Raw genomic sequence first — 24,414 nt, forward strand, 5'->3', positions numbered from 1 at the left:
AACACTTGAAATGATAGTAGACGGAGAGGGGCACCCTGTAGACACCTCTCGCCCAGATACTCGTGCATGTCGTGTAGCATTTTCAACCGCAACTGCAAATGATACGTGTCACTCTCTTCTACACATATCAGGACACAAGAGATCATTACTGGCGTTTCTTGATATCGGGCAGCAGGGTGATGCAAGATTTTCCGCTGGCAGTACGCTCGACGCTCCCTAAGGCACAGGCGTGAATAGAGATTTCTTTGTAATCCGACTGTCAAGGCGACTTTTCCTCTCCGGAGCAGTTGAACGCACACAAAGTCAGGCCTCCGGAGAAAAACAAAAAGCTCCGTCCGCTGCACCTCGTCCACATAAGCGGTTCCTGATCTCTCACCTTGCCAAGCAAAGACATAAAAGCTACTCAGCACTGAGGCAACAAGCAGTCCGCTTCAGTCTTCCTCCGAGATCTCACCGTTTGGATTACATCTCAATGTTAACAAGTCATTCCTCTGGGAAATGTCCAGACTTTTCACCTGTTACTGACACTGCGCCGCGAACGCAGCAGTATTATTTGAGAGTGCAGCAGTGGGTACAGTTACGAATGAAATTGATGGTTGATTTCAGGATCGCTTCCATCCATCGCTCATCTTCAGCTCTCCATTCCCCGTGCTCTCCCTCAGCTTCCATTCCCCCTCGCAATCCTTGCTTCGCTGACTCACTATGTGGCTGTTGAGGCAGAACAAGAACTAGCTGACGGAGCTGAATGCTACGGCTGCTAGAGCTGCATATCGACTTGAGCTCATTCATAACACAACGTAGCACATTAAACACGCGGCGTTGAAGCAAGGCATACGGCAAAGAACAATCTCCCGCGCCTCCTTCCATTAACAACAAAGGAAGGACAAGTGTACGCACCCCGCCTGCACTGGATAAACTTAGAATTTCTTTGATACCACGTTGCAAAGCAGGCGAGAGAGACGCTTCATCTTCCATCAAAACGCTGGCCGGCCGACTAACAGGCATTTCCCCCCTCGCTTTGCTCTCTACTACCAAGGCACTGTGACTGTTCCTTGTACCAGAGTCAGTATTGAGTTGATGTTTACCAGACAGTAACTGTCCTTCCTTGGTATCCGCTAAAGAATCCTCGGTCGTGCACTCCTTCTGCGAAAAAACAACCCCTAGTCTGTCTTCGGGATCCTCCTGCCTCGAAGACTTGACACTGGACAGAGCTGCGGTACCTCCAACCCCACTAGCATGATCTTGATCTGATGAACCACTTTTTCTCCGAGATGCTCCATTAACAGTCAGATGAAACACGACATGAACACCCTCTCCATTGGAATGTCGAGAGATAAAAATCTCCCCAACATCAAGCCGAGACGGGAATCCGTCTGCCGTATTGTTGCTTCGAAGTTTCTGAAAGGCATTTTCTGGCGTTGCGCCGCTATTTGAGCTCAGAAACAGACTCGCTGCTTGATCTTGCATTGATCTCCTATCTAAATAGGCGTCAAGCATTCGTTCTTGTTCATCAATACCCGGGAAGACAAAATCATTTGCAGCTGCTATTCTCGCTCGCCATCGCTGATAGGCAGGAGCACGAAGCTGTAAAGAACTTCCAACCGGCAACACTATACCTACAAGTGGTGGAGGGGAAGTACCCACTAGCGAAAAAGGTGACCCATAAGGGCATCCGGTAGGAGTACATCCTTTCCTTTGACCCAAAAACCCATCAGGACCTGGCCTATAGGCAAGTCCTGTGTCGTCTGTCTCTCGGTTTATCTTGGCTGAGTTAGGTGAACCGCTGCACTGTCCGAGAGCTGTGGAGATTCCCCCGCTAGCTCTCCCTTCTCCGTCACCAAAAACGGAGCTCGGTACGCTCGTTGTACCTGATGCTGAGCTTCCACCATGCCCAGCAAGATTCGCTAAGAATACACCCCCCTGGGAACATTCGGACGATGACGGCAGACTGCCACGGCGCTGGAAACCATTTGCACCAAGATACCCTCCACCTACACTGTCAGAATACCAGAGATGTGGTTTGACCAGCTTGTCTCGAGAAAAGAAATCAGATCGAGTAAGATAATCCATCTCATGATAGTCATAAGTAGTAGGCATGCCAGTCAAGTAATCCGCGCAGCCTCCAAGAAGGAGTGGAGAACGGGAATAACTCTGACCGGCTCCCACGCTAATTCCATATGTAGGAGGAGAAAGAGGAGAGATAGTTGCAGGAGTCGAGGACGGCCCACATCCTGAAGACACTGATGACTTCATTTGGTCGCTTTCCTCAACAATATCTGTTACAGTTCCTGTACAGATACGTACAACCAAACTGCGCTTACGCTGCTGGCCAAACATCAAAGGAAGGAAAGCATGCTGCTGAAGTCTCCCTATCAGCTGTTCCTCTGGCCATGAGCCTAAACCCTCTTCCCACGCAGATGAACTTAGCAAAGCATCAACGTCAACCACAGGGGGGGGAGGAAGCAAAGCATCACTTGACGATGTATTGATGCCCCCTCCTATTAGACTCCCACTGACGTCACCTTTCCGAGAGGAAGCATTTCGCATGTGTCCCGTAGAAGAACTGCCCCCCGAGTTGATAGGAGAGCGTGAAAGACCGACTGCTGTTCGACAGGAAGACCCTGAAGATATGAGATGATGCTCACCGGCGCTGTTACGCCGAGAAAGAGACATAGATTGTTTGTGTTTGTGATAGCTAGGAGAGTGCTCTGGATATGGCTTATCTTGAATGGCTTTGGATACCTTTTGACGGCTCTTTATCTGTTCTTGATGGAGTTTTCTTCTACTCTCCACGAAGCGTCGCAAAATACTCGTAGGCGTCACGATGTGCAAAGCCGCGGGCAATGGAGTATTATGCTGCATGTAGCTCTTCGCATGCAGCACGGTCTCTCTTTGAGAGACTTTTGCTCGAGCTGAAGGTGAAGCGAAATCGAGCGGAGGACGGGAATCTGTCTTTCCTTTCATTCGCTGGCTAACTGTAGGTGATGTAGATGTGGGGTTAAGTGCTCTAGTAGCCGCTGACGGCCCATAGAGTTGGATGACTTGACGCAAGCGCTCATCTTCAAGCTTTTCATGAGTCTGTCGATTCCCTGAACCCTCTGAAGAATGTTGAAGACCTCCACGTCCTTCGTAGGTGACCGGCCATTCCCGCCGAGCCATGACACCTCCATCTTTGTTGATTGAAGAAACAGACCGTAGATGTCGAGGATGCCAGTCAGAAGGCAAAAGATCACTCTCATGCGCAGAAGGAAGAGGAGGAAGAATGAGAGGACTATCACGTCCATCAACTGCAGCTTTGTGAAGTAGAAAGAGATCTATGGCGACATCTTTGAAATCTTGAAGCTGCTGCTGCTTCAATAGAGCACGTTCTGCCCACCAATGCAATTCTAACAACTCAAATTCGCTCACATGTTGAAGCACAAGAGCCTCTAAACCTACTGCTGCACTAGCTTCTCGTTCTCCTTCTCCTCTTCTTTGATCCCCTACTATTCCAGGCTTGCCTTGGTAGTAGACCTCCTGCGGGGGCGACGTAGACAGACTACTTACACTATCGCTAGTGCCACGCAATTTCCCCCTCTCTATCACGTCCAATCTGCCTCTTGCTACCTGAGAGCTTGACGCGCTGTCCCCTTCAGGTGTCTCGCCCCTGGTAACCACTTGGTTGTCTTCTATATGAGAGACACGAGACGCCGTCCCTTCCTCACTCTCCTCATCAGCTTTTGTCAATGAAGACATCCATCTCGAAGTTGTGCTGGAATTTTTGAAAAGAGAAGTGTCCTCAGGATCTCGTTCACTACCCGTACTGTCGTTAGGAGGTTCAGACACGGAAGAAGTACCTTCTGCTTTTCTCGCGGGGGACTGTACATCTAAGCCTCTCCCAAGTGTACGCTCCTCTCGCCGACCACAAACGTCTTCCATCTCTACACTCTGACGTTCACGTAGCTGCTGTAACGATTCATGTTGACGGGCAAGCACCGCATCTAATGCCGCAGCGAAAGATTCTTGAAGCTGCTCTAAGAGACGACTCCCACTACTGCTGCTGCTGCTATTGGCAACAGCGTCTCGATTTGGAAAAACCGTTCCTTTCATGACACTGAGATCGCATGCCCGAGAAGAAGAACCACCGCTTCCTCTTCCGCTCGGAGTAAGGTCCTGCCCTTCAAAGGAAAGCGGACGAGGACTGCTGCCGTAAGTAAGAAACATACTTGAAGAATTCACGCACGCTGCTGTTGCTACCCCGGAACCTTTACATCCCTTCTGAAGTGGGGCACCATCGCTAGCTCTTCCCCCTGTCTCTGGAGTATTGAGAGATTCTGTACTCTCTCTTCGACTGAGCACTGCGGAACTGAAGCTCCTGGAGGGAGAGAGACCAACAGATAAGTCAGCTGTCTTTTGACTATGAGAATGAGGATACATCAGCGTATCAGACGAATGCTCATAGGAGACACGGTTCCCCCCACCTAGAGACGTTTTTCCATCCTTTTCATCCTCACAGGATAACAGAGGATCAGGTTGAAGTAGCTCTGCAAGACAACACCAGTAAGCGATTGCTCGCATGCAGGCAACTCGCGGACACAAGGATGGAACAAGAGATCTAGTACTGGACTTCATACACATAGAAGCTAAAATTGCCTTTTCAGCTGACGGTGAGGAACTTCTCCATCCACAAATTTCTCCTACAGCGGCCCCGGTATTTCCAGCAGAAGAACACGGTTGAGGGATCCTACGATGATAGCTGGAATGCTGATGGTAGGTCCGTGAAGCACCCGATTCTCCTTGGTAGGGGTCAACTGCAAGAGGAGAAGACGGAGAGATGAGTTCGGATGACTTGCTGGTGGAGGTACGTGAATGAAAGATTTGATCGGATACCGAAGGATCGTGAGAGATGCAAGCATTAGCTAGTGTGACAGCTGAAGCCGTTTGCAGAGGGGTAGGAAAGAGCCCTAAGGCTGCAGCAGAGACTGGATCGAGGGGAGAAAAGATGGTTGGACTCCAAGAAAACAAAGAGAGGAGAATGCATTCCGAAGGAGGATCGATAGGATGGGATATTGGAGAGCTTTCGTATACCCCCTCTGTTCGATTAGCTGTCAGACCTTCCCTCCTCCTCGAGTCTTTGATGTCTGCTACCTCACAGGAACCCGGAGAGATACCGCCGAGATGGCGGATGGAATGACTGCGTTGCTCGTCAGCGGTATAGACCCTTTCCTGAAGAACAGGAGGAAGGAGAGAGGGACTGAAGCAATCTAAGCCAAGAAGAAGACAACGCAGTACGTGGTTCCGTACCGTATCAAGTTCTGCGGGACACAAGTTTGTCGGGGGAAGGACAAGCTTCTGAATGCTGTCTTCCAAAGCTTCCTCTGAACGGAGCTGAAGAATGAAACTCCTTTTCGAGGTGCACCGCTGTCCCGTCAGAGGAAAAGGCTTAACAGGCTTATCGGTCTCTCCTCCATTGAACCCTGATTGGGGGTACACGTATGGAAAATGAAGTATTAGAGAGAGCTCCTGAGAACCGCGGAAGGGACCTCGTCCTTTGAAGGGGAGAATACCCGAGCAGAGAGAAGTAAAGGCAGCTGACATCTTGACTGACGAGGGTGGCACCAGCAATATAGGGGACAGTCTACGAACTACGACGTTGACGGAGTCGTTCGCTTACTAAAATAAATAGAAGATCCGAAGAGGTGGGTGTGTCTCGCGGCTGCGGAAAGGTCGAGGAGAGATCGTAACCCTCGGAAAGACGCGGTTACGCCCGGAGATTTGGATAAAAAAGAGGAAAAAAGTGATCAGAAGAAAGCTGGTTGGTTACAAGAGTGCGAGAGAAATTCGAGGAAGAGTAGAAGTAGCCAGCAGACTGACTGGTCTTAGAACTCGGTGCGAGGAGTCACACCTCCTCTGGGTGGCCGACTCTCCGGGAGACTGGACTAGAGGGAAGCCACGGAGGCACACGTTGCCTCCACCATCTCGTCCCAGAGAGGACGTCCATTTTAAAAACGGGGTCGCACGGGCATACGCCTCGATTCTCCATGGAAGTCCTTGCCGTCACGCAGCAGGGTGCGAAGCATTCGAACCAAGCAACAAAACAAGCCGACAAAGCGATCGAGCACAAGAGAAGAGAATTCCACGATTCTCTGGATTCTGTCGGAGCAGAGGTTGGGCAACGGTCGATATCACTTCCGGTCTAGTCTTGTGGTCGGAACGTTGAATGTCAGCCAGACGTTGTCGGCGCACAGCCCTCGTGGTTATGTAGGCACGGGCGGGGGGTTGTAAACCACATGATGGTCCCGGAAGTCCGGCTGGGCCAGTCCATCAGCTACTGGTGTACTCATCTACCGTTTTAACTGCAGAGGGATAGATCGCTGGATGGCTTGGAAAGACACAGGAGTAGCGGAGCGCCAGCGCATCAGGACGCGAGACGGAGACATAACAACGGAAACCGGTTCTCGGCCCTGTCGCGGCACTGGCAAGGATTCGAAAATCCAAAAGAAGCCCTATGATAGTCATTCGGCCAGGTTTCGCAAACAGGATATGGAAACTGACCTGGATATTCTCTTTCGTTTGAGTCTAGCCCAGCCGCTGGATCGTCGCTCGCTCACTACTCTCCCGCGCCCGGGCAACGTGCATGCAAACTGTCTGTCTCACTTTCAGCGTCTACAGGTCCTGTCCAAGTTCACACCATTTCTCATACAAAAAACGCAGCCTTTCCGTTTTTATTCTTTTTCCGTGTGTCCTTCGCCGATCTACCACGTGCATCGGTGCCAAAGCCATAGTAAGTAGGGACACAAGGAGCCTCCTACCATTCACCACGACGACATGGGCTGACTCCTAGCCAAAAACTCCAACTTCTGTAGCATGCACGAGTTTACAGAAAAGCCCAGCGTACTGGCTGTCGGGCTCTCTAACGTACTCAGTGTGGTTTCAGCAACTGCAGCGCAAGCAACTGAGAAGGCAGGCCGACGCTGCACCACACAGCCCTAAAGGGCCGTTGTTGGGGTCACCGTGGTAGTTGTCCTTGGCAGAGTCCGAAGTGCTCAGGAGTCGTAGGGTTCAGGCTGGCCTAACTCCAGGGGCGAGCCGTTTCTGCGGTATGTGCCTGTAGACGCCGGTCGCGTTCCCCAGCTGACAGGGTGATCTGGAACAAGCATGACCGGTGAAACTTGATGGCCTCCTTCCCAGCAGGAGGTGCCTGGTCATCTTCCGCGGAGGCTGCAGTAAGTTGGGCACGCGTAACAGGTATTGTCAGTGAATTAGAGCCGATATTCGTCTGGTCCTGAGCAGCTGCACGTTGCAGCGGCCGCCCGACTTGCCAAGAAGGCAGTAGCCGTCATTAGTGCGGGAGACGAGGCCCGAAGAGATATCGTAGTGGTTAGCCGGAGAGGACAGCAAGTTATCACTGGAGGCATAAGGGGTGTGTCTGCCTGAGTGGTCACTACAGAATAGTGCCCGCCATCGGCAAGAGGAAAACCAGGTGAAATCTGCATCAAGTAACGTCACCGGCGTTTTGTGAGCGGCACTACGGGGTGTGGTTGAGGCGACTGTGCGACTAGGAATGTAGATTTATTAGCGGCTCGGAGCTCTTTGCGTTATTTACCCGAGAAGGTCTTGCACATGCCGCCTTGGGTAAAGGAGCTATGGATATAGCATTGCCTTAACTTGGGTGACTCAACGCTCACATCGTGTTTCCGCTGTGTTCCGTCTGTCGACATACAACATGCTCAGGGTGTTTCGATCAATCGTTGACTGGTGTTTGCCATCATCTCCGTGTTACCCAGGCTCTAAAGAGTTGCTCCGCACTCACCACTTTTAGTCACTCTGCATGCCCAGCGAAAAGAAGGAGCTTCAGACAGTGACCTGTCGTCGGTTAGCCACAGTACTGCGTGTATCTGCATTGAAGCCTTGACTCTAGTGCATCTCCGACTTTTTGCGGCATATCACGGGATAAAGGGACATTTAGCTGACGGATATCCTAGCATTACCTAGGATGCGTTCCGTCCCTCTGGCGCTTCTAAAGCAAAGGAGCTGCACACTTCATGCGGTGCTTCCCAGAAGCAGATAGAAAGAGCCCGGAACAAATTGCACATGAACGATCCGGCATTCCCACTCTTACACAGACTGCCCTTCAGGCCTCGTGCCATTTTCAGTTCCGCGGCGCTCAAAGTGTTTCCAGCCGTCAACTCCTGCGTCCCTACTGGGACTGCCGCCCTCACGAGAGAGGACACTAAGGGAATTTGGGTACGGCCCTTGTTAGTGCTGCCGAGTTCACACAGTGCACTGGGTGATTCACAATGTAAGAGTTGTCTCGTGAAATGTGGCCGCCAGTCGATTCCTCTCGACTCACACAGTTTTTGACTCTGTATACAGGGACAGTTTGTTTAATTGCATCAGTGGACGCACCATTATAGTGACGTCTCACTCCGGAGTGGTAGATATAGTCCACAGTTGGGTGAATCTTTTTGATAGGGGCTCTTGTTACCTGAGTGGTCGGAGGGGTGCTGCGCTAGCGCGGTTTGCTCTCCAACGCATGCTCACAGCGGGGTACTCGATTTGTCGTCTCCCAACTGACTTCAGCAAGTCGAGTCAGTGTTGTTTCCGTCCTCACGCTCTTGTCAGCGTGCATCGGCGCTTCCGACAGTAGGCGACGGCCCTGCGGGTTTGTTTTCTTTTTTCCGGACTCGGGCGTGTTCAGAACTTTGTCTTCAATGTTGCGGTTACTAGGTGAAGCCTCGTCATTGCGTGCCCAATGGCGAGCGGCGCCAGCCATACGGCCTGCCGCTCTTTCGTCAAGACCCGTTGTGTTTACCGTGGCTCCGGCTTCAGCCAGCAGGCGGTACATTGCCTGTGGAGACCAAGTGAACGCCAGTGTGGGAGCCGCCATCATTCTCCGGTAACAGCGCGCGAGGCCGGCGACAATACCTACACAGCGAGGCCGCCAGCATCCCTGAACTCGGAGACGATTGTGTCAGGAGCTGTTCTCTCTCTGCTTTCCTCGAGTTCGGGCGCGCCCAGTTCCGGTGGACCACTCGTGACTGCCTTGAGTAGGCTTTCGTCAGAGGGAAGTCCGAACGAAATGCAGCAGAAAAGTTCCTCAAGCGGATCGTCTCCTTGTACCTCCGGAAGACTTCAGGTTAATTGTCGCCCATGTGGAAAGGGGAAGTCCCAGTGGTCATCTACACCTATCAGCGGAGCGATGATTTCGGCCGGTGACGGTGAACTGGAGGCGGGAGTAACTGGCAAGAGCCAGGACGCCGACGGCGTAGATCAACCTACGCGGCGAGCCTCGGCGAGTGAACTGGTAGACCACGATTCCGCAACAGCGAGCTGCGACAGCGGCTCTGCGCACAGCGGGACCGCGGTGGGAATCCGTGTGACAAGTGGAGCCTCTCAGGAGCTTCATTGGCGATGCGGTACACAGGCAGCGGCGGAGAGCGACCTTTCAGAACCCACTGAAACATCGTGTACGGCGTCAAGCCCGGCAGGACAGAGTTTCACATCACCTGTCCCCCGCCTATTAAAGAAGCCGGAGCCGCCCTGGAAGCCGGATCCGTCGGACTGGTGAGACCCATACCCGTACACCTCGTGCATCCGGCAAGCAGCGATGGAACACGCGATATGTCAGGAACTGTCCCCTTCAAGCTGCACGTACCGAACCAGAACAGCCACGAAGCCTAGCTTAGATGTGTATGTTCTGGGATCCCGAAGAGTAGCCCTGAGCTGACGCATGGCTTGCGCTCCAGAGCAGTTTAGAGTCCCTCACCTCTCAACCGAGTCTACATGAAAAGCTACGCTTCCCATTTGCGGTGACACGTTGAACCGTTTAATTCGAAATCCAGTGTAGTTCCTTTGCCGCCTTTCTGTTTTAATTTTGGGTTGCGGGCGTGCGTTTTTCGCTTTTGTTCTGCAGCTGTGGATCAGGGTGTGACCCTTGTATTTTTGGTAAGTAGTGCAGGACCTTATACTACGATCTCCTGGTGTCCCGGTTCTCGGGGGTTCATTGGCACCCACTCGCCCCTAGAATGGTTCTGTGTGAGTTATCTCGTGAAACTTGCAGCACGTAGTTCGCACTCAGGGGCTGATTGCTGTGAAACGGCTCGTCTTCTACTACACAATAGCAGCAAACTAGCAGCCGGCATGAAAGTCATCTAGGCAAGGTCGTCTTTGAGCTGGAGTGCGGTGTGGCTGGAGTGTACGCTTGTCAGCCATCTGAGCCACACAACTAGACCGAAACTTTGTGTGCTGGCTGTCACCTTAGTTCTTGTTGTGACTTGGAGTTAGCGGAACCGCGTCTTCGAGATGAAAGCTTTCAGCGCCGGCTCTTTGGATGTTTTCTCCGTTCTCCTTCGTAGACATCTACTATCAGCAGCTTGAAGAGTATCATCGACTTCTCAAGTTGTGGGAAGATCAGCAAGGTCACGAGAACAGCCCGCCGGGGTCTGACCTGGAGTCTACGTGAGACCACTCGACGTACCTTTGACCCGGGAAACAAAATCACCCGGAGACGTACACGGCGGCCGGCGTTCCTCCCAACCTCTCGTCAGGCTACTGACCGAGAACCGGCGGTCGCGTATCTCTTTTCTGTTACCATCTCCCGTGTTGTTCCACTCTGCCTCTATGGTCTGTATCAGAACGCTGATAGGTGCCGGCAAGCCCCTAGCCGCACTACTCAGCGTTTTAGGCCCAGTGTTTTGTACCTAAACGGTAGGCAGTCCTCAAGATGACAGACTTCGTTATAGGAAGAAGTTTTGTGATCTCGAAGAACTGCCGATGTAAGGAACCCTGATACGTGAAAGCTCTTGTATTCAAGTGCCTTCGAACTTCCAGGGTCGAAGATCTGCTGAATGGCAAACCGATGATAGCGTAGCCACACCGCACCGGCTTTTCATTCTCGCCTGCAGCGTCCTCGTGACTGAGGGAGGCCTCCACGCACAATGCAGCGGCATCTACCATCCAGATAAGCTACGGGTGAGAAGGTGCACCCGAGCTTTACGGAGCCTGCGACCGAACCTGTGTTTCAACTTCGGCACAGGACACCATACTGATTCCTCGGAACTCCGGGCTTCCCCGGCTAGAACACTGATCTACGTTGATTGGCCTTCGCGTCGGTGCACAGAATCACTAGGGAACTCGAAGTAAAGGCTACGTAAACAGCATACTTACTGAGGATGCTCTCTTATTAGCAGAGTATTAGCAGAGCGAAGACGGTGGGGAACCAAGTGTACCCACTAAACTTGTACGGACAGAAGGTGATATAGCCAACGGCGAGAAAATGCAACCAAATACATCAAGCGATCAGATCTGGTTCATACACGATTTCTTTACAACAACGGAAAACAAAGATCACCCGTTTCCAAATAAATCCGGAGAGCCGCACGGACAAACTGTTCGATGGTCCGTCAGAGCCGTTAACACGCTCTTGCACTTTGCTTCCCAAGCACATGCCGGCCCGCTTTCCAATATATCAGTTGGGCGGGTGGCGGATAAGATCAAAACGTCTATAACTTTAGTTAAGTAGTACCTGTTTCAAGACCCATTCCCTCTCTTGTACTTTACCTGTTAACCCCCATTATATCCCCTCTCCCCGCCTTCAGTATCTTCACCGAAGGGGGCAACCTGATCTCTGCAAAGACTCTCACGAGTCCCTGAATGAGGAGTAGTAGTAACTAACACTGCGAAATCAATCGGGCGGCCACTGCCACCCGGCTGAATTGGTTCTTGTCTATCTGTAGCCTATTGCAACGAACACAAAAGAAACAGCGGCTCATTCACAGGCATGGTCAGTAGTGTAGGAAACTTGAACCGGTGTGCGTATTCACGAGCATTCTCCTTCCACTTCATACTCCTTCCGCCACTTTCTTACCTCCTGAGGAGGCTGTCGTGTACGCAACAGGGAAGTCGTAGGACATCAGTTCGGCCTCCATCGCTTCCACATCCTCGACCACCGTTGAGATTGCTTGCTGAACTTCTGGTTTCATCAGTTTCTCCAGATACAGCGGAACGTGGAAATACACCCACTCCTCCTCTACCTTTACCCCACCATCCTGTAAACGAGCTGCTGCTTCCGAATGTTCCTCCATGGAGTCGTCCTCCATAGCAGAAGGTACCGAAACTGAAGGTGAAGTGCTGGAACTCATACTATGTGCACTTCGCTTGTCGTATAGATTATCGTAGCTGCGATGGGGCTCTTCTAGATAACTTGTATAACTTTCAGCACCATTGGGATCTACATGTCTAGCAGCTCGAAGTAGAGCCCAGGTAAGTGTTTCTCTCCTCGAGGAGTCAGCGGCGTTAGCTATCGCAGACCGGGGCAGACGTATCACACCGAAGTCAGCAGGAGACAACTGGAGTCGATAAAGCAGCGCTTCATACAGGCGCCGCAGCTGTGCTTGATTGAAATGGACGTCTTCCCTGGGATCCTATGAAAGCCACAAAAAAGAACAAAGCACAGAGGTAGAAATGGCGTGCTGGAGCTACACAGGGAAAGCTCTTCCTTTGCCTGTGTGTGTATGCATGTATGTATGTATGGTTAAGTAACCACCGCGGCGTCTGTTCGGACGTGAACGCTATCTTTTCTCAAACACACACGGCGAGAAGACAAGGTGGACTGCAGTATACGCCATTTAAAGCCTTAGCCTCTCTCTATATAACCCCAGCAGCATTGTTACCTCTGGACTCACAACCCCGGCTACTCTTGCTTATAAAGGCAGAGGAGGGAAAAAGGCTTACTCTATTCTCTCCCTATCTCTATACAGATGTATATGTATATACAGCAATTAGGAGTCAACTGTAGGGCGATGCAGTCTGTGTGAGAAAACAGTTACATGAAGGAGAACCTTGCTAATACACACGGGGGATAGAGACAGGTGACCTCCCAACTCTACACCAGTGAGCCTTTGGGCTTAAATGCGCGACAACAAAAGAAGAGCCTGCGCACATACGAAGCATTTCACTGGAATAATGAAAGGCCAGTTCGTTCACGAGTCCCTCTTTCTACACATTCACCAGGTCCGCTTCCTATACAAAGATGTACATCTCTGTAAAGCTTCTTCTACTCCTACAGTCCTTCACATACACATGAGACGTCTCAGGAGTGTGGCTGTGTCGATGTAGCTCCACAGGAAAGGAGGTTTCAGAGAGCCGCAGCCACCCACCTAATCATCCACACATATGGAGAGACGTCTTATAGACGGAGATAACCTTACTTTCAGCTCGAACCGTATGCTGTCCATCAAGCCTTGGTGGAGAAAGCCGAGACCTCCGAGGAGCTCGACAAGTGCAGGGAACATGAAAGAAGGCATCTCCGATGCTCGGCTAGCTAGATGGTCCCCCACTAAAGACAGAGCCTGATAGTACATAGATATATATATTTCGAGAGAAAAACGACAGAAAAGAGAGTGACAGTAGAAATCCTATGTTTCTGAAGATTAGAGACGATGAACCATAATGTCTCCGTCTTTCATGCCTTGCTTGTACAAGGGCCACTATCAGCGCACATCGACTTCTCAACGCCTCTGTGTTTGTATACATATACGAAGCAAGGAAAGCTCTGGTGTGTACACACACCTGTTCTTCGGGGTGGCACCCACACGGCCAGCAAGGCTATGTAGATTTGGGAAAAAGGAACGGAACAGACGACATATGGAGCTGTAAGTATACACAGGTATGTCCATAGTGACACTGTGTAAGCCGAGATGTACGCGTAGACATAAATATGTCTAGTGACAGTGTGGAAGGCTTTGACTTTCCCGATGCACCTCTTTCTTTGATAGATCGAGATACATGAAGTCACAAGTTAGATTGTTCTTTCATTGCACAACGCTTATATCAGCTAGCGATACAGTTGAACGGGACTATGATATCTCCAAGAAGTAGTAGTAGAGAAAAGTACAATAGAACACCGTTACTTGTGCGTTATGGTAGCAGCCGCTCCTCCTGGCGTATCAGCGGATCGCTACTCCAGGGCATGCTCGATCTGTCCCTTCCATTCATAGGGACTGCTGTAAACTGGTTTCTCTGTAGACGATCCGACGGTCTATACAGGAGGAGTAAACGTACACGACAAATACACGGTGTATGAGAAAGTCTTCTATAAGCTAACTTCGTAGAGATCCTCACTCCACACTTCATCTACAAGAAATATACTTGACTTTCGAAAAAGAAATCTCCACTACATATATGGCTAGCTACCCTTTCTTTAACCGGCTGGAACGACTATGTATCCATTCCCCCAGTCCCACACCCTCGCTCGACCAACAGCGACAGTCTTTCATCTTCATGTCCGTACTAACACATATGGAAGAAAAGCAGTTGCCTGTCTGTACATACACCCGAGTATCTACCATCTTATCTTTCGGGGCCTTGACTTCTTTCTCACATCCTTTCTAAAGCACTTCCCTCTCTGTCTCATTTCTTTTCCTACCTTTCTATCGAAGACATTGAGCCGGAGCATAGCTTGTAGTATTCTCGTTAAAGAATGTAACTTGGGTCTTTCCATGTCTCCTTCCCCTCTTCTTCCTGTCTCTTGTTTGATTAGAGCGCGATTCTCCTCGGGGAGTCCGCGTGCGTCAACTTTGACTAAGGCCTTCAGAAAGGCAGGAGATAAACCCCCTGGCAGCTGAACTTCTACATCCGGTTCTAAAGAAAAAGACGAGAAGGAGGTCGAGGAAGAGATAGAGGAACTGGTAAGGCATGATCCTTCTTTCCGTGCCGGTGCATCTGTTGTCTGGTTCCCTTGATCGTCTTCCTGTGATGGAAAAGATTCAGTTGATCGACCGTAGGGGGATGATGACACAGAAGGAGAACAAGAAGAAGAAGAAAAGGGCGTCAAGAACTGAGAGAGATCTCCAACATACTGGCGAACCAATCGACTTTGACTCTTTCGCCGTGGTGCCATACCGTTTGATGAAAGTCCAGTCCGCTGAGGTTGGGCAAAATTAGCATGACTCCGAATATAATGCGATTGGTAATCTTGAGATCTCCGAGAAGCTCCCTCTTGCTGAGAATGCGCTTCCTGGGCTTGATATGCGCTTTCCACTCTTCGACTTAAATCGCAGAAGTCTTCTTGATTCCCATGGTTGAGAGCCCCACACCGACGCTTTCCTTTCTTTAAACTAATGATCTCTGAACTGTTTTCTTCTTCTTCTTTTTCTTCCTCTTCCTCATTATGTCTTCTCTTCTCCTCTACTTTCACGTCTGTCTGCTCTTCCTTCTTCTTGATGCTGTCAGAAGGCGTGAGAATTATCCTTCGTTCTTCTCCATCGAAGACCTCTGACATTTTTCCAGTCTCCTCTTCTGACATGCTTAGGCTTCTTCCTGTTCCTTCTTCTCGCCTGTTCTGCTTCTTGTTCTTCTCCACCCCTTGCTTTTCTTCCTCTCCCTCTCCAAGACGCTTCGTGAGTTCTTTGAGAGTAATTTCCAGGACAGACGTATTAGGAATTTGTAGCTTGGAGTAAGCGAAACACATCTTAGCTAGCTGATCAAGAGAATAGTCATCTGCATGTCTTTCTAAATGCTCTGGTGCATGATAGAGTAGAGGTCCATGACGATAGTTGAGCTTAGCATAGGCATAGACGAGGGCTGCTGTACTCTGTGGAGTTAGGTCTTTTGACAGATCTCCAATACGATCTCCTAGAGCTTCTAAAAGAGGGTGTTCTCTTCTTCGGATCTTCAGATGTCTTGTATCAGGATGATGCTCGCGAGAATCCATTCGATCCAGACTCGTTCCATCTTCTTCTTCTTGCTGTGATTCCGCTACTGCTTGACTTTCTTCTAACATGAAGATATCTTTTAAGGAGTAGTAATAGAGTTGTCGATCTTTCTTGTTCTTCTTCTTGTTTGTGCTGTTGTCCTTCTCACCTAGAGATCTTCGTCCTTCACCCCACACTTCGATGCTCTTGCTGTCTCCTCCTCTTCCCCATTCATCGAGGGCGTCTCTCTTGATCTCCGTATACAATCGGGAGAGAGCTGCAACGGTCATGGAGACTTGCTCTAGTGTGAAGTATTTGATATGTCTAGGGAGATCTTGTAGAAGATGAAGAAGAAACGTGACGTGTCTTTTACTTTTCTTATAGGTATGAAACATCTTCATAGATCCTCCTCCTCCCCCTGCTATAGCTCTTAACATTAATACAGCGTCCTGGGGTTTTCTTTCATGACGTTTTCTATAAGCTTCATCTATGAGAAGATCATACAAGATGGGGTGTTCTACTGCTATCTCATTGTATGTATTTGCTAAGATGGAGAGACCCCTAACATTCATATCCCCTATACGCCGACATACCTCCGTATATAAGACGGATAAGAGCTTCTCATCATAGAGGTGAAGTCGTGATAAAGATGATAAGATTAGAACTAAGGCTCCTGGTTCAAGTCTTTTTATATTCTCGAACATGCGTCTTCTTAATACAGCAAATAAGTGTGGATGAAAGTATCTTAATCTTGTATAGGAATGAAGGATCCGCGCCATTTCATGAGGCTCAAGCTCATGTGCACGTCGAGAGATTTCACGGGCACAAACAGAAAAGAATAAATCATGCCGTGCATGCAGTTGTGCATACACATGTGTAACACGACATAAATCACGGGCTGTACATACAGCTAACTGAGGTAAAAGGATTTTTATCGCCTCAGCAAGAAAATCTTGGTCTCGATAGCCAAGTGTACCAAACATCCCTAAGATATGAATAAGAGATGAGGGAGGAGTAAAGACAGGAAGAAGAAGTCTTGCACGACGTGCAAAGCGTCGCCATAAGATCGGATTTCTATCCTCTTCTCTACAGTCAAGAAAGGAAAAAACACACATACACACAGGCACGCATGCAAAACCGTCACATCTGCCTTCTTGTCACATAGAAGGGAAGGAGGCAGAAATGGAAAGAGGGAGAAAGGAGAAGAGAACCACCGCGGAAGGCGTTAGAGATCGCTAAATATACAGACGAGAAAGAACTGTAATTGACAGGCCTCATCGTTATATATGTGTATATAGAGAGAGTGAGAAAGAAAGAAAGAATGATATTACCATATATATATGTACCTGGATAGACTTGAAAGAAAGGAGTACACACAAGGATAGTTCCACTTCCTCCTCCCTCTCTTCCTTTCGCTTGATCTATCAGACATGCAGTGGATCGATGTGCTGCTACCACTTCAGTCATTTCGCGTCCTACGCCATCTTCTCTCTCTCTATCTCGTGAAAGAAGGAAGTCCCCGTATCGATCGGCTTCACCCCGACATTGAGGGGAACACAAGTATCCATACAGGAGGCTTATTCTACGTAGTCCATAGGAGACTTGATCACCTCATGCGGATACACATGTATGTAGAAATCTTCTTCTTCTCAAAATATGAGCATATGAGAGCATACACATCTGTCAGCCCACGTACATAGACAACTCTGGGGCCTCCTGAGTCGCTCGTCAATCATGCTACGTGAAGCCAAAAAGTAGGGAGCAGCGTATGAATATCTATACGCATGCAGATACCATGAAGATACATACATTCGTGTGGGTCAAGGCAACTATCCATCTATCCATCTTAGTCTGTCTATCTCTTTATCAACTCCATGAGAAAGACAGTATGGAATCCTCACCCCTATTATATAGAGAGATAGGTAGACAAGGCGTACATATGTATGTTTAGATGTATCTACGTGCATAAGGGAGAAAGTGCCGATGGCATGTATACCTGAAAGCCTTTAGAATGGTACGTGAGAGAGCAACAGGGCCTAGCAATTCAATAGTCCCACTTCCTTGTTCTTCTTCTCCTCCTTCTTTTCTTCTCCCTCCAGCATCTTCTTCACCTCTATAGACACCGTGTTGAGAACCTCTGACTATATCAGATGAAGAGCCATCTCTCCTTACTTCTCTCTCATGACTCTCTCTATCCCTCTGTGCAGAGAAATGGGAAGAAGAAGATGAGAGAGAAGTCTGATCTGTCTTATGGATGATGGGGTCTTGTCTCCTTGCTAAAGCAGATGAAGAGAAGAAACACTTCGAGGAAAAAGACTTTGGCAAAGAAAAAGAAGAAGGAGAGAAAGATTGTCGACAGAGATCTCGATCGAAGAAAGAAAGACAAGGCTGAGCGAAACGAGGGAATAGATGAACATTGGGTAGGTGTCGAGAAGTCGGGGTTAAGTGCAAAGCTATAGAGGAAGATCCATAGAAGTGTCTATCAATAGAAGTCGTGTCTGTGAGGGCTTGCCAATAAGGATAGGAAGAACAGGAGAGAGAAATAAGAGATGACGGTGTGAGGTGAATCGAAGAGACTCTCTCGTCTTCTTCAGTTTTCCGTAGTCGAGAATTAAGAGAAGGCGAGAGACAAGAGAAAGAAGATAAGGAAGAAAGAATGGGCAGTGAAATAGAGTGAGAGAGAAGATGTCTATCAATGGAAGTTTCATCTGCTCTCCTCTGAAAGGTCAGTGCTTGAATAGAGAGATTTCTCAAGAAGGAGGAAAAGAAAGAATGCATGCAGGAGATGTAAGAGGAATGGAGAGAGAAGAATAGCCGTTGATACTCATGAAACAGAGAAGGAAGGGAAAAAGAAAAAGAGAAACAAGGAGAACAAGACGGAGAAGAAGGAGAAGGAAAAAGAAAAGAACAAGGAAGAGAAAGTCTTCTCAGAATGGAGGGAAGAAGCAACAAGAGTTCTTGTAGGCTTGGCTTGTTCTCCCTGTCGGTACCTCGTGAAGAATCGAGAGTTTCTACATGTCTCTGTCTTACCGTATCAGCGTGTATGCTTCCTCTATCAATCTGTCTATGACAAAAAGTGAGACACCTACCACTACGAGACCTAAGTTCCATCCTATCCTTTCTCGCGGATACTCCTGAGTACTGACAAGAGACAACGGACGAATCGGGCTGAGAATAAGAGGGAGAAGAAGGGGGAAAACAAGGGCCAGTAGTGGAAATGATTGAAGTAGTAATAGAAGGCGTTCTGGCGGTCCTGGCAGGGCGTAGGCTTGTAGAAGGAGAGAACAAAGAAAAAGAAGCTCGCGGTCTGTGACTGGGAAGACAGGAGGAAGAAGAGATTCTTGAAGAGAATGAGGGATAGGAAAGAAGTGAAGAGAGAGGATGACTATAACGATGATACGAAGAGACTAGTGGATTTGCGAAGAAAGAGAAGAAAAAGCAACGGGGAGAGAGAAAGTTCTCCCTTCTTCGATGTGTGAAGAGTCGTAAAGACGGATGTGCAGAAGAGGGGGAAGAATGAAGATTTCCTGGAGAGAAGAGATGGTTTCTTAGTCGGTTTAGAATCGTTTTTAACTTATCCTGTTTTCTTCTCTGGCCTCTTCTCATATGTCTTGGGTACTCCGTTATCTTCTTTTTCTTTCTCTTTCTTGCGAGATTTCGTAAAGAACCTTTTCGAGAGCGGACGAATAGTGAAGAAGAAGAAGCTGATCGTCTCTGCGTCCATATCATCGGCATGTGGCTATCATAAACCTTCTTGGAGAAAGAAGGAAAGAACCACATCTTGACAGGAGAAAGACTAGAGAGAGAAGGAGGTTCTGAAAGAGAGTTGGAAGGCGAGAGAAGTCCGCTCTTCTTCACTGTTTGTAACGCCTGCATGCCTCTCTTGCAGGTCCCCTCGGGCATTCGGCTCCACTTCGAAAAAAGGAGTTTCATCCTGCTGCTAGTTTGACCGCGATAATGGTCGGCTACACGGCTAACCGTGGAGATGGAGACACGAGAAGTAGACACACACAGAGAGGTATTTCTCCTCTACCAATTGTTCTCGTCAGCTAAAGGAGTGGTGGTTGTCTGTTAGTTATGGCAAAAGCAGAAAAACGAAGAGGTGCTTTCCTCTTCTTTCTTTGTCTCTGATACAGACATGGTGAAAAAGACTGATCAACATCAAAACACTCGAGTATAGAATGCTTCTTTCTCTCCGTGTGCGTGTGTGCATCTTACACCTCAGGGTAGGAGGAGCTCGACGAATGCATGCCTAGCTGGATATGCCTGAGAGGAAAGAAAAGATTCTACAGTTTGCTACTTTCCCGTCACGCTATGCAAACGAGAAAGTTCTTGCCTTCTCGCAGAAATCGCAGGAGGGGCACACAGAGGAAATCTTCGATCAGTCGTGTTTTCGGGGAAAACTTCATCTGTCTATCCGTCTGAATCCACCTTCAAATCTTCGTCTCCAAGTGCATGCAGATACACTATCGAACTACGTGTCTGCATGCACTTCTCTGAAAAGGAAAGAAACGCCTGTCCTCTTGAAATCACCCTCCCCTCCTTCAGCATCCTTACTACTATGCAAACATACGACCACTACTATAACCCCTACTACAATTGCTACTACTACTACTGCTACTGCTAATACTATCGGCGATACTATTGTCACTATTACTACTGCGGACGGATACTAGCACTACTACTATCACTATTACTCCTGCTATCACTACTACTACTATCGCTACTACTACTACTATCACTGATCCTACTGTCACTACTACTACTATCGCTACGAGTATCAGTATTGCTACTACGACCACTACTACTGTCACTATTACTACTGCTATCACTACTACGACTACCACTACCACTACAAGTATCACTACCACAACTCCTATCAGTACTACTATCACTAGTAGTATTACTACTATCACTACTAGTACTGCTACTATCACTACTAGTGCTGCTACTATTACTACTAGTACTGCTACTATCACTACTAGTGCTGCCATCACTACACCTGCCACTCTCGCTACTACTACTACTATCACTACTATTACAGCCGTCACTACCACTATGACCACTACCACTACTCCTTCTATTACTACATCACTCCTACTGTTAGTACTGCTATTCCTACTCCCAGCACTGCTACTCCCAGCGGGGTAATTGAACGGTTTCAACTTCGAACTGGGAGAGAGGACTGCTGGTGGCTGCACTGTTCTTGCCGCCTGGGCGCGGTCCGACGGATTTTTTTGATGAAAGCAGTGTCTCTGAAGCCGTTCAGGACTCACGTGGGGGGCCTGTGACTCGCTGCAGAGATCTTGATGGTTATGGTTGATCACCCCCTGCCCTTAACTTGCTTGATCGGAATGCCACTTTCATGCGGTAGGAGAAGCAGAGGAGACAAAGCTAACCATTGCTCTAGTTGGGGAACTAAAACAACGAAATGTAAGCGGTCGTCTTCCTAGGAAATTCTCGACTGAACATGAGTAAAGAGTATGGACTCCCAGCGTTACTTCTGCGGGGCCGCGCGTTCGCCCTCAAGCGCGGAAGGATCTTTATCTCGAAAGGAATGAAACGTTCCCGTGGGAATTCTTATTTCTAACATCAGTAAATAGAGCAAGAAAAGTTGAAGCTGAAAAAAATCGTTCATGCTGTAAGGGTTTAGGGTTTAAGGTAGAGAAGTGAGGCTCCCCTATCAAGAGAAAAGTAAGGCTTCCCCCATGAGAAAAAGAAAGAAACTCTCCAGGCAAAAACGCGCCAACCCGTAGCCTATGCACGTGCACAGTTTCTTCTCTAGGTATACCAAAAGAGCTCAGGTAACTACTGCGGTCCCCGAAAGAGAGTTCTAAACAAAGCTTGACCTCTCAATCCCATCCGCCGCAGAAGCCGCGAGAATCTCTCAACCTAGCTCTTTCTCTGAGAAAGACAAAGAACATGTGCGTAAAACTCCCAGCAAGAAGATAGAAACGGTTTTTCGCACAATAGAAAGCGTCCTTTCATGCGCAACGGCACCGTCGTAGATCGTTGCCCGTCGGCCATAGCCACCGTAGCTATTTCGATACCGTCCCAGGGAGGGTCAACAGGTGTGCTGCTAGCTGTGTGTTGTCGTTAGGTTCCCGTCCCGATCCGGCCGAGCTTATCCGGATCGAGACGGTAAGAAAACCGTAAGACGCGAGCAAGTTCGACACGAAGAAATGGACGTCAAGGGGCATCTGGAATGGGTGAGGTCTCTCCCCGTTCTTTCAATCTGGCGTTTACGGGGGCGCCGCTGCTGAAACCCTGCTAGAAGTGTTTGCGAACTTGCGCTATCAGCTGGCACCTGTCAGGGTTATCTCGGAATTCGTTCCGAGCTCTGCTTTCCGTGTTTTTTCTGAAATGGGCTTCACGCCGCCGCCACCCTTCAGGTGGCTTTCCGGGCCGCGCCGAAAGGCGACGGCGGAGAGGGACGTTCCAGGGCCGGCGAAAACCTCGCCGCCACGCTGTGAACAGGAGATGGAGGAAAAGAAAGATAATAGAAAGAAGCCGGGGAGAGAGGAACCAGGAAAGGAGAAGAAAAAGCGGATGTTTTCTTTGTCTTGTGTTGGTGCTTCTTGTTCTTCCTCGTGTTTCCCAGAGTTCTTTCGCTTCGGAAGAGGAAAGAGGGAAGAGGGGCGAAGCGAAAGACAACCAAATGATCGAAAAAGAAGAAAGAGAACATCTCGAAGAGGAAGATGCCGAGGCGTGCCTCGAGACCTCAGAAATCTCCATTCTAACGAAGGAAGATTGGGAAGCTTCACCTCTCCCCACGTCCGTAGAAACACCCCTTTTTCAGGAATTGTTCGCTACAGGCGAACTGGAAGAGAGAGGAGGAGGGAGAGACAAGGAAGCAACGCCTCCTTGCTTAGAGAAAGAAGCAGACCCTTCCATTGTTGAAGAGGTGGAAAGAGACAATGGCGACGAAGAAGAGTGGCTCTTCCACGTTGACGGTGATGGCCTCATTAAAGCTGGCCTGTGCATCTCCTGTGGCCAAGAGCGAAGCGTGATACTGATGCGAGGAAGCGACTGCCTGGAATTATCCAGAAGAAAAGAAAGAGAGCATGGTGCTGAGACATGTGGCAAAAGAGTGTCTCACAGATTCAGTTGGCCCGGCGGTGGTTCTGGCAAGGAGTCCAAGGCCCTCTTCAGTGTCTCTGTGCGGAGAGAGAAACAAGTCTGATCTACCATACAGGTCAGATATCCCTTCTTTGTCTCTTGTAGGGAAGCAAGTGCGCTTCATGGAGCCTGTCGTTGTGGAATGGAAAAGAGAGCTTGAACAGGCCAGGAGCGACAGAAAAGCCAGAAAACGTCTTGGAAAAGACATTGAAAACAAGGAAGTAGAAGACTTCTTTATCAATACAACCTTTCTTCTCTCGAATTCGGAAGAAGAAGTTGAGGAACAAGGTGATTAGACCTCGGGAGTGAGAGCAATCCTAGTGAAGAGAATGTCTCTCAAGGTGGAGACAACCCCTTCTCCTCTCGTCAATTTCTCTCGTCCATCTTCTTATCCTTTCCACCGAGTGGCATCAGCTCGAATATCTACAGGAATCGCCCGCCTCAGTGAACGAGCACGAAGATCTTCTTCGCGATTCTTATGGTCTTCGCCCAGAAGACATGGAAGTCTTCGGTCTCTTTACATGGAGAGAAGAACGTGCACCTCCTGGAGGAGCTCTACTCCTCTCACCGGTAGAGGGAAATCAAGTCTGTCGCTTTTGTCCATGGCCAGGAGGCCATGAAGGAAAGGGGCTATGGAATGATAACGATGAGGAGGAGGGTGACGAGAAAACTTTCGAAGAATTCTGTCTGGTGGAGACAGCCTTAAAGATTCTTGTTCTCCCACAACTCAGGCATCTGGGTTGCCCCCTCGTCTTCAACTCGGAGAGAAACGTCAAGTGCGAGATTCTTCCAAGAGATGCAGAGCGAGAAGACCTTCATTCTCTGCAAGAGGCAGATGCACAACACATTTCGCATCAGGAGGCTTCATTCAATCAGATCCAAAGGAGGAAAAGAAAGGAGAAACACCTCAAGCTGAAACTTATACGGAAGAGATGCTCCTTTCAATCTGCGACGTCGCTGCCCCTATACTGGAGCTGGGAGCTCTTGCGCTGCGCATCGTCACGGCGGAGAAGAACGGCCTCTCGGTTCTCATGCGGCAATGGTGAGTGCCTTCCGTCACCTTTCATATAGGGACCCTATACATACCTTTAATCTATCTTTAATCTATCAATCTATCTATATCTATCTATCTTTGCATACCTATCCATATACATCTCTGTGTGTAAAGCATACTGTACAGTCTTCATATCCAAGCCCTGTGAAGGTTGTGTGGGTGATCTGCCTACATACGATGCTTTGATGCTGTCTAGCTAGGAGAAGAGAAGAAAGAGCTGCTTGAAATGCCTTGTCCGTCTCTTTGCTTCTCCCATGGGCTTCGGCCCATCCACCACTTGCCTGGTCCGGATAGATCGTTATAAGACGGGATATCTTGTTGTATGCACTTCTGAGTCTCAGGCTGGAGGCGCTTCTACCGGATGCAGAAAGGCATGGGCCATCGACAGGAGGCACGACAAGACCTCACGCAGGAGCCAGCGAGGACCGAGGGAGGAATTGACGGAATGTGTGCGACTTCGATTGAGACGCGAGAGGGACGCAAGAGGAAAAAGCAAAGAGTTTAGGGTTTACCCTAAACCCTGCTTCTACTACTGCTACTTCTGCTATCACTACTAGGACTATCACT

At 49.1% G+C, this 24,414-nt stretch overlaps 4 protein-coding genes across 4 annotated transcripts in view; 1 reads left to right on the forward strand and 3 right to left on the reverse strand.

Moving 5' to 3' along the window:
- Nucleotides 1-59: 59 nt before the first annotated feature.
- On the reverse strand, nucleotides 60-6,540 carry CSUI_004240 (uncharacterized protein). Its single transcript, XM_068064433.1, has one exon. It carries the CDS (start codon nucleotides 5,575-5,577, stop codon nucleotides 550-552), a length of 5,028 nt encoding a protein of 1,675 aa, XP_067923590.1. The 5' UTR covers nucleotides 5,578-6,540; the 3' UTR covers nucleotides 60-549.
- A 137-nt stretch (nucleotides 6,541-6,677) lies between these two features.
- On the forward strand, nucleotides 6,678-10,712 carry CSUI_004241 (oxidoreductase- amine-terminal protein). Its single transcript, XM_068064434.1, has 5 exons — nucleotides 6,678-6,763; nucleotides 7,094-7,205; nucleotides 8,710-9,546; nucleotides 9,896-9,927; nucleotides 10,338-10,712. The coding sequence occupies exons 3-5, from the start codon at nucleotides 8,735-8,737 to the stop codon at nucleotides 10,442-10,444; spliced, it is 951 nt and encodes a 316-aa protein (XP_067923591.1). The 5' UTR covers nucleotides 6,678-6,763; nucleotides 7,094-7,205; nucleotides 8,710-8,734; the 3' UTR covers nucleotides 10,445-10,712.
- A 534-nt stretch (nucleotides 10,713-11,246) lies between these two features.
- On the reverse strand, nucleotides 11,247-19,577 carry CSUI_004242 (atp-dependent rna; the record flags this gene model as incomplete). The annotated part of the gene is made up of 4 exons (XM_068064435.1): nucleotides 11,247-12,404; nucleotides 13,191-13,331; nucleotides 14,408-16,760; nucleotides 17,671-19,577. 4 exons carry the CDS (start codon nucleotides 19,575-19,577, stop codon nucleotides 11,823-11,825), a joined length of 4,983 nt encoding a protein of 1,660 aa, XP_067923592.1. The 3' UTR covers nucleotides 11,247-11,822.
- Nucleotides 19,578-21,319: 1,742 nt separating this feature from the next.
- CSUI_004243 (uncharacterized protein) overlaps nucleotides 21,320-24,414 on the reverse strand; it is a 6,485-nt gene continuing 3,390 nt past the window's right edge. Inside the window, exon 4 of the mRNA XM_068064436.1 lies at nucleotides 21,320-23,615. Coding sequence (XP_067923593.1) covers nucleotides 23,566-23,615 — 50 coding nt within the window. The 3' untranslated portion in view covers nucleotides 21,320-23,565. The remainder of the gene's footprint in view (nucleotides 23,616-24,414) is intronic.

The sequence above is a fragment of the Cystoisospora suis genome (genome assembly GCF_002600585.1).
Source record: "Cystoisospora suis strain Wien I chromosome Unknown contig_1950, whole genome shotgun sequence".
Lineage (NCBI taxonomy): Eukaryota > Apicomplexa > Conoidasida > Eucoccidiorida > Sarcocystidae > Cystoisospora > Cystoisospora suis.